The sequence below is a fragment of the Cornus florida genome, unplaced genomic scaffold (assembly GCF_030987335.1).
Source record: "Cornus florida cultivar Cherokee Brave unplaced genomic scaffold, ASM3098733v1 CherokeeBrave_3.0.0_Hap2_Chr06, whole genome shotgun sequence".
In the NCBI taxonomy this organism is placed as follows: Eukaryota; Viridiplantae; Streptophyta; class Magnoliopsida; order Cornales; family Cornaceae; genus Cornus; species Cornus florida.
In genome coordinates this window covers 31,113,599-31,130,911 of record NW_026775576.1, presented here as the reverse complement: position 1 = coordinate 31,130,911, position 17,313 = coordinate 31,113,599, and the positions used below count along the sequence as shown (strand labels likewise).

The following is a 17,313-nucleotide window of genomic DNA, read 5'->3' as shown; positions in this document are numbered from 1 at the left end:
ATCAGATCATAACGGAAGAAGTTGATAGGCTGCTTGATGCGGGATTTATCAGAGAGGTGCACTACCCTGAGTGGTTGTCCAACGTCGTTGTGGTGCAGAAGAAAAATGGGAAATGGCGCGTATGCATTGATTTCACCAATTTAAACAAAGCCTGTCCGAAGGACAGCTTCCCGTTGCCTAAGATTGATCAAATGGTGGATGCCACCACGGGGTATGAGCGTTTAACCTTTCTGGACGCATATTCAGGTTATAATCAGATTCCTATGGACCCCGCAGATGAAGAAAAAACTTCTTTTGTCACCGAGCGAGGAACATACTGCTACAAAGTTATGCCTTTTGGATTAAAGAATGCGGGAGCAACTTATCAACGACTTGTCAGCAAAGTTTTTAAGAATCAAATGGGTAAGACTGTCGAAGCCTATATTGATGATATGGTGGTAAAGAGTAGGAAAAAGGATGATCATCTGAAGCATCTGCAAGAGGTATTTGATGTACTAAAGCGATATGGGATGAGGCTCAATCCGACCAAGTGCTCGTTCGGTGTGAGTTCCGGGCAGTTTCTGGGACACGTGGTCAACCGTAGGGGCATCGAAGTTAGCCCCGCTCAAGCAGAGGCTTTGATTAAGAATGCCGAGCCAAAGACGATCAGAGAGGTGCAAGCCCTAACAGGACGAATAGCTGCATTAAGTCGATTTATTTCAAAGTTGTCAGACCACTGCAAACCATTCTTTGACACGATTCGGAGCCATGGAAGGCAGGTCTGGGGGGATGAGCAACGACAGGCATTGACTCATTTGAAGCAATATATGCAGAATCCACCAGTCCTGTCAGCCCCAGAACCGGAAGAAAAGTTATTTCTATATCTTGGAGTATCTGGTGTCGCGACGAGTGCCGTTCTGATTCGTTGCAAGGAAGGGGTGCAATACCCGGTATTTTATGTAAGCAAAACACTGATGGAGGCAGAAAGAAGATACTCAAAGGCCGAACGGGTGGTACTCGCACTTGTAAATGCAAAGAGAAAGTTAAGGCATTATTTTGAATCCCACCCCATAGCTGTTCTAACAACTTTCCCAATCAGAACGCTCATGCACAAGCCAGAGCTCTCGGGCAGAATGACAAAGTGGGCCATAGAGTTGAGTTCATTTGACATAACGTACGAGCCGAGAACAGCTATTAAAGGGCAAGCGGTGGCCGATTTCCTACTAGAATGTGATGCCGAAGATACGGAAGAGGACCTTAGAAGCGGCTCTTGGAAACTTTTTGTGGATGGCTCCTCTAACCAGATGGGGGCTGGGATTGGGATCAAACTGCAAACCCCAGAGGGTACTTCCTTGAGCCAAGCACTCAGACTTGAGTTCCGAGCCACCAATAATGAAGCGGAATACGAGGCGTTGCTAAATGGATTAAAGTTGGCCAGAGAGCTACAGATCAAAAGTTTGACAGTGTATAGTGACTCGCAGCTGATTGTTCGGCAGGTAAATGGTGAGTACGCAACCAAGGATGACATGATGGGGGCATATCGTTCTGCCGTTCTGCGTAGAGCCAAGGACTTTGCAAAGATTGAATTCATACAGTTGCCGAGGGAACAGAATGCAGATGCAGACCGTTTAGCATGAAGTGCTTCGAGTTGCGGTGAAACATTGGCGAGGGTGATTCCAGTGGGAGTAGTGACCCAGCCGTCCATTTTCGAAGAACCGATGGACTCGGACCCTTGGCAAGTCAACGTCATACCGTATGAACCGAGTTGGATTGACCCAATCATTACCTATATTCGAGATGGCGTTTTGCCTATGCAAAGGGATGAAGCTAGGAAACTCAAAAAGAATGCTGCCAAGTACGCCATCGTGCGGAACCAGCTGTACAGAAGGTCCTATTCTGGCCCGTACTTGAAATGTGTCACCCCCGCGGAGTCGCAGCAGGTATTGCGAGCTATTCATGAGGGTGTGTGTGGCAATCATTCTGGGGGAAGATCGTTAGCGCATAAAGCAATGACACAAGGGTATTTCTGGCCAAACATGTCAAGAGATGCGGAGGAGTTCTCTCGAAGGTGCGATAAGTGCCAACGATATGGACCAATGATCCACCAACCACCTGAGGAATTGCACGTAATGGCCTCGCCGTGGCCTTTCGCGCAATGGGGGATGGATGTGGTCGGTCCTCTGCCAACTGCAAGAGCTCAGAACAAGTATGTGTTACTGGCCACGGATTATTTCACTAAATGGGTGGAGGCAGAACCGTATCCTAGCGTGACTCAGACTCAGGTGAGACGATTTATCTGGAACAACATTATCTGCCGCTTCGGTGTTCCCAGAACAATAGTCATGGACAATGGCACAAACCTCGACAGCAGGCAAGTAAGAAAGCTGCTGGAGGAGTATGGAATCAACCAGAAGTTGGCTGCAGTAAGTCATCCTCAGGCTAACGGACAAGCAGAAATCACAAACAGAACCATTTTCGCCTGCATTAAGAAGAAGCTGGAAGATCATAAGGGGAAGTGGTTGGATGAACTCCCGAACGTTCTATGGGCTTACAGAACCACCCCAAGGCGGCCGACTGGGGAGAGCCCGTTCGCAATGGCGTATGGTACCGAAGCAGTTATACCGGTTGAGCATTTAGTCCCCACTATCAGAAGCTTAGCATGGAGTCGGGATCAGAACGACAAGATGTTAAGATTGAACCTCGACATGATAGACGAAAGGAGGGACGCAGCGGCTATAAGGCTAGCATCGTATCAGCAAGTGCTGGCGAATAGTCACAATAAGAGAGTAAAACACAGGGATTTTGCCCCGGGCGATCTGGTTCTGAAAAGAAAGGTGGGGATGGTCAAAAAAATGATGCCACCCTGGGAAGGCCCATACAGAATTGCAGAAGTCATTGGCAAAGGGGCATATACGTTGGAAACCATGGCGGGAAAGTTGGTCAGCAAGCCCTGGAACGCCACGTCTCTGAAGAGGTACTACCAATAGAAGCTAAGTTCTGGCTTTAATTGGATGTTATTTGTTGTCAATCAAATACGTATGAATGAGCAAGTTACTGGAATTTACAAAAAAAAAAAAAAAAAGAATTTTCTTTTCCAATGGTCTACTATAAAAATTTAAAGCCAAGTGGCAAGTGGCATTCTAGCCGAGCGCCAGGCACTTAAGCAAGATAAGTGGCAGCTGGCACTATAAGCCGAACGCCAGACACTTGCTAAAAATTTAAAGCCAAGTGGCAAGTGGCATTCTAGCCGAGCGCCAGGCACTTAAGCAAGATAAGTGGCAGCTGGCACTATAAGCCGAACGCCAGACACTTGCTAAAAATTTAAAGCCAAGTGGCAAGTGGCATTCTAGCCGAGCGCCAGGCACTTAAGCAAGATAAGTGGCAGCTGGCACTATAAGCCGAACGCCAGACACTTGCTAAAAATTTAAAGCCAAGTGGCAAGTGGCATTCTAGCCGAGCGCCAGGCACTTAAGCAAGATAAGTGGCAGCTGGCACTATAAGCCGAACGCCAGACACTTGCTAAAAATTTAAAGCCAAGTGGCAAGTGGCATTCTAGCCGAGCGCCAGGCACTTAAGCAAGATAAGTGGCAGCTGGCACTATAAGCCGAACGCCAGACACTTGCTAAAAATTTAAAGCCAAGTGGCAAGTGGCATTCTAGCCGAGCGCCAGGCACTTGCCGTACAAACACACAGCGAAGCTAATATAAAAAGAAAAAGAGAGAAAAGATATATATGTACTGAAGATAAGTTGAACAGAGCACAACACATAGAGAAAAAGAGTTCGGCCATTTCATTAATATTGAACATTTAGTTTACAAAAGAGAGATGTCCATCATTACAAGAAGATATGAACTGGAAGAATTCGAAGGAGCCCTAGCTAGACGCCTCAGTACCAACAGCATCCTGGTCTTGCCGACTCGCCTCCTCGGCCCCATCAGCCGCCTCACCTTCATGAGGTGGGGAATCCAGGTGAATAACTGAGTCGTTCGGCTGGGGTTCAGCGTCAGCAGTGGCTACAGAGGGAGCCACAGTTGACGATTGGGGAGCGGTCAGTGGCAGAGCGGTAGGAGGAGCTGTGATGATCCTTGAGGATGCGATGTCCTGGCACTCATCAAATATACGTTCCGCTTCGGTGGGTTCTGGGTCGACATAGACCCCCAGGGGTTCGATCCCCAGATCCTTGTCTACCTCATCCGGAGTGGAGCTGGTCTGTCCCTCATCCGGAACCCGGTCGGCAAAACCTTCCCGGAATCCTTGAGCATACCGAAGAGCACCGACCCTGGAGAACCGAGCGTGAAGGGCCAGCATCCCACCACCCACTCTGCTGATAGCGTCGATCAGAGCGGTACGCTCGTCCAGAGCTCTTTTTTCAAAAGCCATCCGAGCAGACTGTTCATCAGCTAGAAGGCGTTGGAGTTCTGCCTTCTCTTCTCTGAGTGATTCCTGCTCAGTCTGCCAGACGCTCTTCTCAAGCTGGAGGGCGTCCTTCTCATCCTGAAGGGAATCATTCTCCTTTTTCAGGACATCTCTCTCTTGCTCGGCTTTGTCAAGCCGAACCAGCACCTCGGTATTCTTCATGGCAAGGAGGTCGTTTTCTTTATTAGCCACCTCCAGGCTGTCAGAATACTTTCGGGCCCTGGCGTTCCCCATTTCCACCTGCTTCTGCATGGCCATCATCCCGAACAATGTCTGCATAGGTGCACAATAAGAACGGTTAAACCAATAGTCAGAACGGGCGAAGGCAAGACCAAGTAATATAAGAGAATTCATGAGTTAGAAAATAAAAGTCACCTCCATAGCAGATTGGGGAAAGCGACTGAACACGTCCTTCTGGGAAAGGCCCTTTGCCGCCTCAATGTCCTTCGGAGTCCACATGCTCCTGTAGTAGGCCATAGCGGTCTGGCCATCCTTCAGCATGGTCTCGTTCGGTTTCACGAACGTCCCATCCGTTCGAGTGTACCGAGGGGCCCATGGCGGTAAGCTGGGGATAGAAGGGGGGCCTGAAGCAGAAGCAGAGCCACCAGCTGCAGGAGGCCCAGAGGGAGAAGGAGCTCTGATCGCTCGGTGCAAGAGAGTAGCCGGCCCAGAGACTCGGGTCCTTCTAATAAGAGGCTCCTCCTCAGGATCGATTTCACTGTCAGGATGAGGCCTTTTGCCTCGCTCTTTGTCCCGACCGCCCCCCGCAGCAGCAGGAGCTATGGTAGCTGGGGAGGGCGCGTTCTGGTTGGCAGCAGGGGCGCTGGCAACAGGGTTAGTAGCCACTGCGCTCGGGACAGTGTCAGATATGGTGGCTGAAGAAGAAACCGACGCTGGAGAGGAGGTCGCCCCAGCAGCAGGAATGGCTGGGGGAGTATTTTTCCTCCTGCCAAAAGAGGGAATCTGCAGTCTGCTCATATTGTAGCCGAGTGATGAGAGCGCAAAGAGGTTGTCTGAAGTGAGGAGATCTGAGCAGGAAGGAATATCGTTCAGAACGTATCTCTTCAAGTAGTTACTCCTATCCCTGCAAACACTGTAGCTCAAGTCATCACAAGGAATTCCCAAGGAGCGGCATAAGTAAGTGCAAAAACGAGGAACGCATGTTTCACAGGGGCAGTCATGTTTATGGGATTTGAATTTTTTATAGGAGGAGACAGAGCAGACACCAAAGGCGCTCGGGATTGGGTAATCCTCTGCAGCCGGCGAAGACCAAGCCCCACTAATACCCACTATGCTATCCCTCCAACCCTTTTCAGATTTTATTGTGTCAGTGCATATGGACATCTTCTCGAACGGGTAGAGGTGGTAGAAGGGCTCGTTGGTACGGATCTTACTGACCTTATAGCACAGAAGGAGGTCTATGAGGTCAAGGTCCAGATTTCTGTCACGCATCAATAATAGCATAACAGATATGATCCTAAAGAAGTTGGGGTTGACCTGCAGAGGGGATATCCCCAATCTGTTGAAGACGTAACTAAAGAAAGGGTGCAGAGGGAACCTAACAACATTCAGTTGAAGGTTCGTGAATAAGACTTCGCCGGGCAGGAGGCCGGCGCCGGTCGTAATATTAACGTCTTGGGGGCAAACCCTAACTTCGATGTTGTCAGGAAGTCTAAGTCTCATACGAAGAACACCCAGATCTACAACCATGGTGGAAGTGCAAGAAGAATCTAAAAGAGGGAAAATGGAAGCCTGCCGAAAGTAAAAAGAACGAAACTAACCTCGGAGGACTGCAAGATCGCTGGGAGAATGACTCTCGAAGGATTTCACCGGAAAAGGCTTAGCACAGTTCTAGAAAGAGGGAGATTTGGCTGATGATGGAGACGGTAAAGGGAAGTGAAGTGGAATTCTAGAGCATTATAAAGGCAAAGGGGCCCGAGGGCCGAAGCGTCGGGAAGGCAAGAAATCCCTCGAACCCCGGAACATTGATTCTGGATCTGACCGTTCGCTCCCCCACGTGGTTATCTCTAGCCGTCAGCGTCATGATGAGACGCCATCAATAATTACCCCTTATTAAATAAGGGGCAATTATGGGGGCAGTTGAGGAGGCCCTGGATGACATGGGCCAGGTCCGACTCGCAAAACACAACCTTCAGTCCGAACAGCTGGGTCAGCCCATAGAAAGACACTGCCATATGGGCCGGGCGGGAGTAAGCCCATCAAGGGTGACCAGGGCTTACAGAGGAATAGGCCCAGGTCCAACAATTAGTAAATATCTTGTAAATATCTTGTAAGTATCTATAAATAGGAGTTGGAATGAAGGGGAGGGGGATCTTTTTCGGGTTGAGGTGTAAGAATTCTAGAGAGAGAAAGAATAGAAGGAGTTTCTTGCATCTTCCCACGTGGTTAAAAGCCACGTGCTCTACCAGCTGAGCTAAGACGGCGCCAATTGAAGATGCAAGAAACTCCTTCTATTCTTTCTCTCTCTAGAATTCTTACACCTCAACCCGAAAAAGATCCCCCTCCCCTTCATTCCAACTCCTATTTATAGATACTTACAAGATATTTACAAGATATTTACTAATTGTTGGACCTGGGCCTATTCCTCTGTAAGCCCTGGTCACCCTTGATGGGCTTACTCCCGCCCGGCCCATATGGCAGTGTCTTTCTATGGGCTGACCCAGCTGTTCGGACTGAAGGTTGTGTTTTGCGAGTCGGACCTGGCCCATGTCATCCAGGGCCTCCTCAGTTTACTTCATGCACGCGTCACGAGGAATTCTTTTAGCTTAGTATGAACCAAATTAGCATGAGCATGCATCAGTTATATGCATGTACGAATTTCTGTGTGTTTTCCTTCCATGCACACCGAACGAGGAACTTTTATAAACATGCATCAGTTGCTATATTAATTGAGACTTTGTTTTATTATTTTTTCCTTCACATGGTTAATAATACTTGGATTAGTTTAATGTATGTGTGAGAACACATGGGCACGCCGAATGAAGAAGAAAAAAACAAAAGTTAAAGGCTGCATCAGTAGTTAGTATTAAATGAAATTTCGTTTTGTTTTTTTTTCTTGATATGATTAATATCAGTTTGGATTAATTTGCATAAGGTTGTAAATAGTAACTGATATAAAATTTAATTTAAAAGATTAAATTAATTAAATAGGGTTGAGTTAAATTATTTAAATCAGTTAATTGAATTTAAATGAATTTAATCAGTTTGTGGGAGAGTACAATTTATTGAGATGCATGTTAATTTTTATAAGGTAAATTAATTGCATGATACTTAGAATTATTATTTTTGCTCAATTAAACGTAAGTGATGTACATATGATTACATCATATTTATTTGAATTATTAGATGTAAATATTATTTACATTGTCATTGAATTTGAAACTTTTATTTGATTATGATATGGATTAATGCACCATTATGGGATGGGGGCATAGTAGGGATGAATTAACGTAAGAGTTAAGTCCTACCTATTTTTAATAAGGAAACGGATTAACCACAGTGTTAAGTCCTACTTATTCGTGTCAGGTCAACGGAATAGTTGGATGACATATTATTAAAATAATAATTGGATAGTTTATTTTGATGGTTGGATAGGACGGATTTTACATATATAATTATACGCCATGATATGAGCTTGAGTCTCAGGATCAGTGGTTAGGGTGCATATATTGCCAGGGATGTGTAGCTAGATATAGTGTAGTTGTGTACCCTGGTAGGTCTAGGTACTCATGCCCACTATATGTGCATTTTGCATGTTGCCTACTATTCAGGTTGAGACAACTCTATAGTCGAGTGAGGTTCCTTTAGTGTGTATATATCTACGTATGGACTATTTAGTTATTGTTGAATTAATTAGGATGTGTACGTGTATCGGGTCTCTGTTTGGGATGTAGTAGATTAGAACTTGTTTGTGGGTCTGACCCACCATTATTTTTCAGGTGTTCGTCAGTTCCAGTCTTAGAGATTGTTCGTGCCAAGCAGAGACAGTCATTCACTCTTCCGACTCTACGTAGGACTCTTCTTCATGGTTTAATTATTAGTTTTATTTCAGTTCAGTTATTTCAGTTAGGATATTATTAGGGGTCCACAATATGGATTCCCGAGTTGTGGCTTTAATTAATTACTGGTATCAGAGGATTGGAGAACTTTAGTATAGGATTTTTAATTATTATTTAGTTTTCTTTTCAGCTTATCTATTTATTTTTAATTCATCTTGTATTCCAATGCTTGTTTAAATATTAATTGTTTGATATCCCTCGGATCTGTGCTCGGACTTGATCACCCGTGACTCTAGAATCGAGGGGTATCACACGACTTGACATTGCTTATGCCGTAAGTGTCGTGAGTCAATTCATGCACATTCCTCGTACCCCTCGGCTTGATAGTGGGAGGACAACCTGGGATGTATGTTTTCAAGGCATTTTCAGGATTGGGAGTTAGAGGATGTCTTTGGGCTTTTGGCTTTGCTTTACCGTCAGGATATTATGGGGATGGGTTTCGATTCCTATGTTTGGGTCCTTTCTACGCAAAGGAGATTTGCTATGCGATCTTTCAATAGGGTCCTCGCAGATGATCCAAGATCTTCTTTTCCATGGAAGGCTATGTGGCGGTCCAAGGCTCCTCCCAAGGTGAATTTTTTCGAATGGACGGCTGTTCTAGGGAAAATCCTTACCTTGGACAATTTGAGGAAACAAATTGTTGTTAATTGGTGTTGTATGTGCAAGAGAGATGAGGAAGAGGTTGATCACCTTTTGCTCCATTGTCCAGTGGCCCAAGTTTGTTAGGGACTTTTGTTGAGTTTGTTTGAGGTCCATTGGGTTATGCCTAGGTCCTCTAGGGTTTCGATTGAGGCTTGGAGAGGTTGTACAGTAGATACCCAAGCCCGCGACTTTTGGAGGATAACGCCTCTGTGTGTTTGGTGGTGCTTGTGGACATAAAGGAATAGAAGATCTTTCAATGGCGAAGAGACTTCCAATGGAGCGCTTAAGTTATTCCTTTTTCTCTTTTTTGTTGGATTTTGGGGAGAAATTGTAAACCCATGGAGGAAATTGTAGATTTTTTCGACTCTTTGAGAGTTTGGTGGCCTTTTTGGCTTTGTGTAGTTCTCTAGGCAGTGTCCCCGTTTGAACGCTTTCTAATACAATCTTACTTATCAATATATATATATATATATATCTGGGCTTACCTATAAATTGTTATGGTTCGAGGAAGAGTAATTGTGGCCCTGTTCTAGATAAGATCACTTCAAAGTTCTCTGCTTGGTATGCTAAAATTCTTTCCGTTGCTGGTAAGGTTGAACTGATTAAGACTGTTATTACTCCTCTTCTTCTCTTTTGGTGCTCCATCTTTAAAATCCCCGTTTCAGTTCAAAATTCTATTCAGAAGCTTGGCAAAAAAAATTTATGGAATGCTAGTGATCAAGCCAAGAAACTTCATCATTTGAACTGGTCTCAAATTACAAAATATAAGCAAGAGGGAAGGCTTGGTATCAGAAGATTAGAAGATCTTCTAGCTGCTTTCTGTTCTTAGCATGGGACTATTCAGGGTAAAGACAGACTATGGGTAGCTTGGTTTAGAAATACTTATGCAGCTCACTACACCTATTCATCAGCTGTCCCTGCTGCATCTACTTCTCTTGTTTGGAAGTATGTTCTGTGTTAGGGAGCATCTTTTGCAGAATGTGACTTACAAAATTGAATGTGACTTACAAAATTGGAGATGCTGCTACAATAATTTCAATAAATCTTTTTCTTGATCCTTGGTTTGGGGGTTCTTTGCTAAGGCATCAGTTTTCTTCCAGAAGCTTAAGAAGTCTTTCTTTACCTGTCACTGCCTCTCTTTGTTCTCTTGTTTCTAATGGTCAATGGAGACTGGATGCAGTTGATTCTGCATAAGTTCTTCCCTTGAATTTCCAGCAGAAAACCAACCCGCCTACTACTGCAGACTCCATACTTTGGAATAATGGTCAGTTCGCTTTTAAAAGAGCTTGGGAAGCATGCAGACCTCACTTCAATCATGTCTCCTGGTCCTCTCTTTGCTGGTCTTCTAACAGACCTAGAGTTTCAGTCTCTTACTGCATCATTACGCTGGATAAGGATCCTTCTTTGAGGAAAGGTTGGCACTTAGGCTCAGTTTGGTAGAGTGGAAATGGGAGGAAAAGAAAAGAAAGGTTATGGAGGGTGATAAAAAAACGTGTTTGGTATTGAAAGTTGGAAGGAAAAGAAAGGGAATGGAGGGTTTTGGAGGGATAGAAATAGACTTAACAGTAACTTTTGTAATCCTCCCAAAAATGGGAGGAAATGGAAGGAAAGGGGAGGAGAGAGCAGGAGAGACTAATGTAATACCAAATTTACCCTTGATCTTAGGGCGCCAAAATTCACTGCAACCTTTGCGTTGAGGAGAGGAACGATGGCCGGACCAGTTCCGGGTCTGGTGCTAGACGGGCAAGAGAGTTGATGTTGAGGGCAGAATTGCAGTCGCCGGAGAATAAGGGGCGCGTGAAAGACGCGTTAGATCTACTCGCATGCGCGCTTGACTGCGAGTGGGCGGCGAAGTTCAGTCCAGCAATGAATCAAGCATGGCAGATAGGTACATGGATGGAGCTAATTTCAATTTTGTGGCTGACCAGACCTCCTCACTGCTCATGGAAGCCGTCGGACCTAACTACTTCACTATTGATTCTGAAATATATGGGTTTTGAACTTCTGATTCTTGTAGATTTTGTAGTTTGCAGTTGCAGAGAGAGAGAGAGAGAGGGCAAATTCAGAGTTGAGAATGAGAATAGAGATGGAGGCGGAGGCTGAAATTATTTGCCCTAAAAATATATTTGTTTTTCTGGTGGCCCATCATCCATGGGCCTAAAAATTTTGAGGCCCATAAATTTATTTTTTATAATATAAAAGGGTATAATAGTAAATTTATGAAAATACTTTCCTTCCCTTTCTTTTCCCAAACATGATTATTATCCTTTCCTTTCTTTTCCTTCATTAATCAACCAAACACGATAGGGGGGTTAAAATTATCCTTCCCTTCCCTTCCCTTCCCTTCCCTTCCCTTTCCTTTCCCTCATAACTAATGTTATCCTTTCTTTTCATTGCCACCGTACCAAACATAGAGTTAGTCTCAATGTGCACCAATTGTTCGGCAGCCATTGATCATAGGAATCATCTCTTCATTGACTGTCCATTTGCTGCTGCTGTTTGGGACTGGTTTTCCTCACTACTCATTGGCCTAGGCCTGTTTTTCATAATGGCAGTAGAATTCTTCAAATGGCAGCCTGGTTTCATCAACAATTTCATAATTCTAAGATTCAAAAGATGCTATTTGCAGCAATCTTCTGAAGTATTTGGAAGGAGAGGAACCACAGTTGCATTCAGGTGGATCTCATTCTTCTCATGAAGTGGCTTCTTCGTTCTCAGTGCCTGATGTTGCTGGTCTTAATGTGGGTGATGTTATTCCTTAGTTTTATTCATCGGTTTTTTCCATTGTATTGGAAGTGAATGTTTTCATCCTCTACTCTTTTTCTTTTGTAGAGGGTATGCCCTCTTCTCTCTTGTACTCGGATACTTATCTTTCTTTTTATGATACAAACACCATTTATGAAAGAAAAAAGAAACAACTTTGGGCTAAGGATTAGATTGTTATCATAAATTGACTGGTTCACGAGGCTTACAAGAATTAGGAATGAACACAAAGATCAAGCAAGCATAGAAAAGTATCTACCTCCTACCATGGTAAAATTGTGCAACGAATTAAAAGCTTCAAATATTTTTGTCCGCTACACCCAGTTTGAATCAGATAATATTAGGTCTTCTTTCACCGACCCACAGATAAAACCAATCAAATTGCTATCTGACCATTGGCCACAAAAGTAGTTTCTGATCCATGTGGAGATTCAAGGGGAAAATACATGATTTGCAGCCAATGCACACCCGTTTTATACTTTTTAAGCTCTTCAACAAATTAAAATAGCACATACTCCAACAGCATTCACAAAACTATAGTAAGTTCTCGAAAAAAGAAAGCCTTACAGAGTTAATGATAGTAGTACAAATAATGAACAATTAAAACAGAAGCAATCAAGGAGAAGAAGACATTAAACAACTCGTATAAGGCCATCAAAGAATATGATGGACCAAAAAACTTCACTAAGACTTGGATGCCTGCAATTTGGAACAACTTAACAGTCAACCTAAAAAGAACAATCTACACATAAAATTTGTCATTAATCTTGGAATTGTCCTTCCTGGTACGTGCAGCTTCAACCTAGTGGACATATTCTTAGGAGATGCATGAAACTAAAATTGGAACTTTAAAGAGACGTGCCCTGACAAGGGTATTTTTTTTTTATATAAATAAGCAAGATTGTATTAAGAGGCGTTCAAAAGGGGAATGCATCCCTCAAAAGCTAGACAAGGCCAAATAGGACCTCTAAACTCTCAAAGAGTCCAAAAAATCAACTATCTCCTCCATGGATTTACAATTTCTCCCTAGAACCCAACAAAAAAGAGTGCTAATAATGGACTGCTCTGACTAGAGATGCCAGAGAAATTTAAAATTTGCTACTTTAAGAAAGTCATCTTCCCAAACCTGCTTTAATTGCAACACCTAAATTCCTTTAAGAAATTATTTCCTTTTATTACACCCACTTTAAGTTCTCCTGATCTTATTTTTCTTCCAAAGTTCTTTGAGTAATACACCTAATTTCTTCAAGAATTATCTTTTTTCTTCCTTAAATTATATTTGTAATCCTAACAAAAATCTCGTTGGTGTCATATCAAGTAAACAATGCATCAGCAACACTTTTAATTATTACAAAAGTTTCAAAATGATACAAAGAGGTGCATAAGAACTTACAATGCCCTTATAGAAAGCAATCTGAGGCACTGTGTATTTTGTTCCAAGCTTTGACTGTTCATCTGCAACATTATTGACAACACCATAATAAACATTGCCATCATATTGGTTTCTACAGGCCCGCAACTCAAACTGAACATATGCGAGCTCCTTGTTTATCTTTAGAAGAAAATCATTGAAAAGCTGTTGACGAGTACCTGCAACAAGTATAATAAGTAAAATCAAATGTTTGACACTAGCCATCTATTAGCACCCTAAAAGTCCACACCTTTGTGTAACATACGATCAAGTACTACCTTGTATCTCCAAAATAGAAACCACAAACATTAACCCAACATCTACCCTTACGAAGCAATTCTTATTAAATATAAATAAATAAAATAAAAACATCATCTTCATCCAAGTCTAAAGACAACCATTTTGTGGTGTAGGACAAAAGCAATACAGTGCTAACTAAATCAAACAAGAAAACTGGTTGAAGAAGGCTTTCCATCAACGTAGATCTGAAATGTTGTGCATGCAAATTTGACCTTTGTTTGTGATATGAATGCTTTTTTGCTTAAACAAAATCCACACTTCTCAACTGTACTAATACCGCAAGACGAGTTACCAGGTTTACATGCATGATTATTATGGATTTTATTTATGTTTTTGTAACTTCTAGGAACTTTACTTTATTCTTAACGGTTTTTAGGATCCTAATAGTCAGATTTGGGTCCTTCAAAATTTCGAATTTTTGTTACATTCCAAAATTTATAGGGGCCAGTATATCCAAATTTATAGGAGCCGGTAAATAGGCTATTCAGAGAAAGAACAGAATGAAAAGTAGTAAGTTTCTGCCTATAAATTTCGAGAGATTTCTCTTTCTATGCCTGGTGGATTGAAAGACCCTTGATTTTAAGATTTCAGGTTGAATATTTCAGGTTCTTTCTTTGTTTTCTTTTTCTTCCACTATATTAGTGGGTATGAGTCCTAGCAGACTTGGTCTAATGATAAATGATGAAAGTGCAACAATCTCCTTAACAATGGGGAGTGACACCTTACAAGGGCTGAGTTTATGGACTTCTTTTATGAAATCAGAATGCATTGCATGAAAGAAGCCTTCTCGGTTAATAATGGAGCCAATAGGAGTCATATAACCATAGAGAACACATCTGCAATGGGGCTAGTTGCCATCCTCAGGGAGGATACGTTCCTGCACCAACACGTAGACCTCAAGTCCATCTAAATAATTCTAGCACCTAAAAATTCAATAACATGGGCACACAAATTGGGACAAATAACTTGTTCATATCAAGACAAAATGCAAGCACTTGATAATCCTATGAATGAAGGATTATTTAAGATGCCTACTGATATAGATGAGTTTAGGTGATAAGCTACTATTCGTAGATGTATTTTCAGATAGTTGTTCCAACAGGTCCAAATCATCAAATTATTTTGGTCAAACAATGGATATATGTGAAACAAGCAAAGTATATTTCTGAAAAGCATACATATGGATTCATAAAATTGATTTTTACTTGAAAGCAGTTAAAGATGACAACTCTCTCTAATGAAGCACATCATGAGAAGAATCAATGTTGTGTGTGAGGCTGTGAGCAACCCCAGGAAGATTTAGTGCTTTAGAACTTGAATTAAAAAAGAAAAAAGGAAAAACGAAGTAAGTACTCCACAGATCAGGACGCTTAGATTTCAACATCATTACATTCACTGCACAGATGGTCAGATTTGCCTGTACCAAGTCATCGTGATGGACGATTTTCAACCCACCAATGCAACTATTTTGTGAACATATTTTCCAATAGTCAAAGTCATTAAATCAACTCTATGAAATCCTCAGATGGTTCAAACTGGTTTAATCCTCATTGTTATCAACCAATTCTGATAGTTGTACAAATCTGAGTACACTGGTTACAATCCAAACACTCCCAAAATCTTAAATTAGAGATTACTGCTTAATCTCATCTTAAGCCTCACTCTCTCTCTCTCCTTCCCCTTTTCTCTCTCTACATCCACGTCATATTCATCCTTTTTCCCCAGTAGCCTTATCGTGTATAGATTATATCTTAAAAGAATACGTAACAGTCGGGAGGAGAGAGCTCAATTTCTGAAAAAATTTCGAGCTGAAAACCATCTGTTGATTATTGATACTTGTATTTTTGTCCCCGGGCCAAGTACTTCTCTTAATTCGTTTAACAAACAGAATTTAATACAGGCATAAGCATCAATTTTATGTTAAATTTCGAATGCATTAGAAAAGAAACTAATTGAAACAAAGCAAAGCAAGACCTGGACTTTTCCCAGTAACGTTGGAGAAGATAGAATGGAACTCATCCTCCCTGAGCGGACCGCGAGATAGCAGAGATTGAATCAGCGTGTGGTGTCTCCAGCATAATGTAGTCAACATTTTCGAAAACCCTAAACAAGTTCCACAAACGGAGAAGAGTTGGAATTCGACTCCAATATCAGATCGGAAACCCTAATTTCAACGAGGAAAAGGAAATATCCCGGAAAAGTTTAGGGCATATGAATTATGAGAAACCATAACAGAATATTGGGAGTGAAATGTAAGGTGTCTGATGAGAAATTAGAGATTTTCTCGGAAAATCAAGGGGTTACGCGTCTTCAGAGGTGGCGGGAAAGTTAGGGCCTTTATAGCGCGAGTGGAGAGGAGATTCATGTGGTCCTCACCACATCTTGTAATTCCCCATCATAATTGCTGCTGATTTTCGCGCCATGAGTCTCCCTAGGCCCTTCAAATAAAATTAGGGCTAATTGCTTTAAACCTCTTAACTTTTTTCTCTTTCTCAAAAAAACCCCTAAACTATGAGAAAGACACTTAACCCCGTAAACTATACCATTTTTTGCAAAACATCAAATTCTGTTAGTTGGGCGTCTCATGTTTAATGCCAAACGGAGGCACGTGACTCATATGCCTTGGGAAAAATTTATTATTCCATATATAGTTTTATAATCGTTATACCATTGTATATACACCTACGCTGACCCAGCAGCTAGCTATGTTCATCCCATTTTGGTACACAAACGACTAAGGTAGAAAAGACGCAATTGCAAATGATGGCTAAGGCGGAGCAAAAACCCATGTGAATCATGGTGAGAGAGATCGGGTATGGCCGATTGTAGAGCTTACGATCGAGGATGTATTTGTTGTAGACGATGACGATGAAGATGAATCATGTAAGATGTCGTTTGTAATACCCCTAATTTTAAAAAGATAGTCTCGGTATTTATTTATTTGTTTTAATTGCATTTTTAATTGTTTAATTGATTATTTGGCTAATTGCTTATGTGTTTAATTGAATTAAGTGTTACTTTATTAATTGGTTATTTGTCTATGTGTTATTTGTATTTTTTGTTTAATTAGATTATGTGTTTAAATGATGTGCTTGATTAATTGTAGATTAAATGTTTTATTTTATTTTATTTTATGGTTATGGTTAATAATAATGGGTCAACCAATTATGTCCCATGGACTACTTGGATAGTATTTAATGGGTATGGATAATTACTCATGGATAATTATATATGTATATATATATATATATATATATATATATATATATATATATAATGAAAGTAAATTATTAATTGATATTAGGGTAACGTTAGTATTAATAAATATTCTGATGTATATATTTTAAATATTTATATAATAAAGATATACATAGATTACATACGTAACATATTTTAAGTTATCTTTTTTAATATTTTAATTTTATTATTTTCTCTATTAAGTTGACTTGGATTTGAAAATGTGATAAGTGCTCAAATGTGACGCATTTTAGCACATAAGTTAAAGTACTTTAGTCCATTTATTTATCTTACTTTCATGTCTTAGTACTTATTTGCCTATTCCTGTTTTTGCACAAGAGCTTCGATCGATCGAAGGGAATCCCGATCGATCAAAGATGGCTACAATCGATCGAAATGAGGCAATGCTAGCTTAGCAAAGTGGATAAGGCTCAGATGATATTTTTGATGCCACGTCAGCTTTGATCGATCGAAGCAAGTGTTGGA

General features: G+C 41.6%; 2 protein-coding genes across 3 annotated transcripts in view; both read right to left on the bottom strand.

The window, feature by feature from the left end:
- The window catches only part of LOC132311278 (uncharacterized), a 53,512-nt gene extending 37,567 nt beyond the window's left edge, over positions 1–15,945 (bottom strand). Inside the window, exons 1-2 of one of the 2 annotated variants that reach the window (XM_059809116.1) lie at positions 15,565–15,945; positions 13,273–13,334 (exon numbers count right to left, since the gene is read on the bottom strand). In XM_059809116.1, the coding sequence (XP_059665099.1) occupies positions 13,273–13,334; positions 15,565–15,682 (180 nt within the window). In that variant the 5' untranslated portion in view covers positions 15,683–15,945. Of the gene's footprint in view, positions 1–13,272; positions 13,470–15,564 lie in introns of both variants that reach the window. The other variant, XM_059809115.1, reaches the window with a different exon arrangement.
- LOC132314829 (uncharacterized) lies at positions 3,575–5,048 on the bottom strand. Its single transcript, XM_059813634.1, has 2 exons — positions 4,771–5,048; positions 3,575–4,668 (listed from the first exon to the last, which is right to left on the bottom strand). The coding sequence occupies exons 1-2, from the start codon at positions 4,894–4,896 to the stop codon at positions 3,853–3,855; spliced, it is 942 nt and encodes a 313-aa protein (XP_059669617.1). The 5' UTR covers positions 4,897–5,048; the 3' UTR covers positions 3,575–3,852.
- Positions 15,946–17,313: the final 1,368 nt, after the last annotated feature.

Coding starts and splice junctions, on each gene's coding strand:
- LOC132314829 (XM_059813634.1), bottom strand. CDS start 4,896: ATGCTGAAGGATGGCCAGACCGCTATGGCCTACTACAGGAGCATGTGG. Junction 4,669..4,770: donor TTCCCCAATCTGCTATGGAG/GTGACTTTTATT, acceptor GCACCTATGCAG/ACATTGTTCGGGATGATGGC.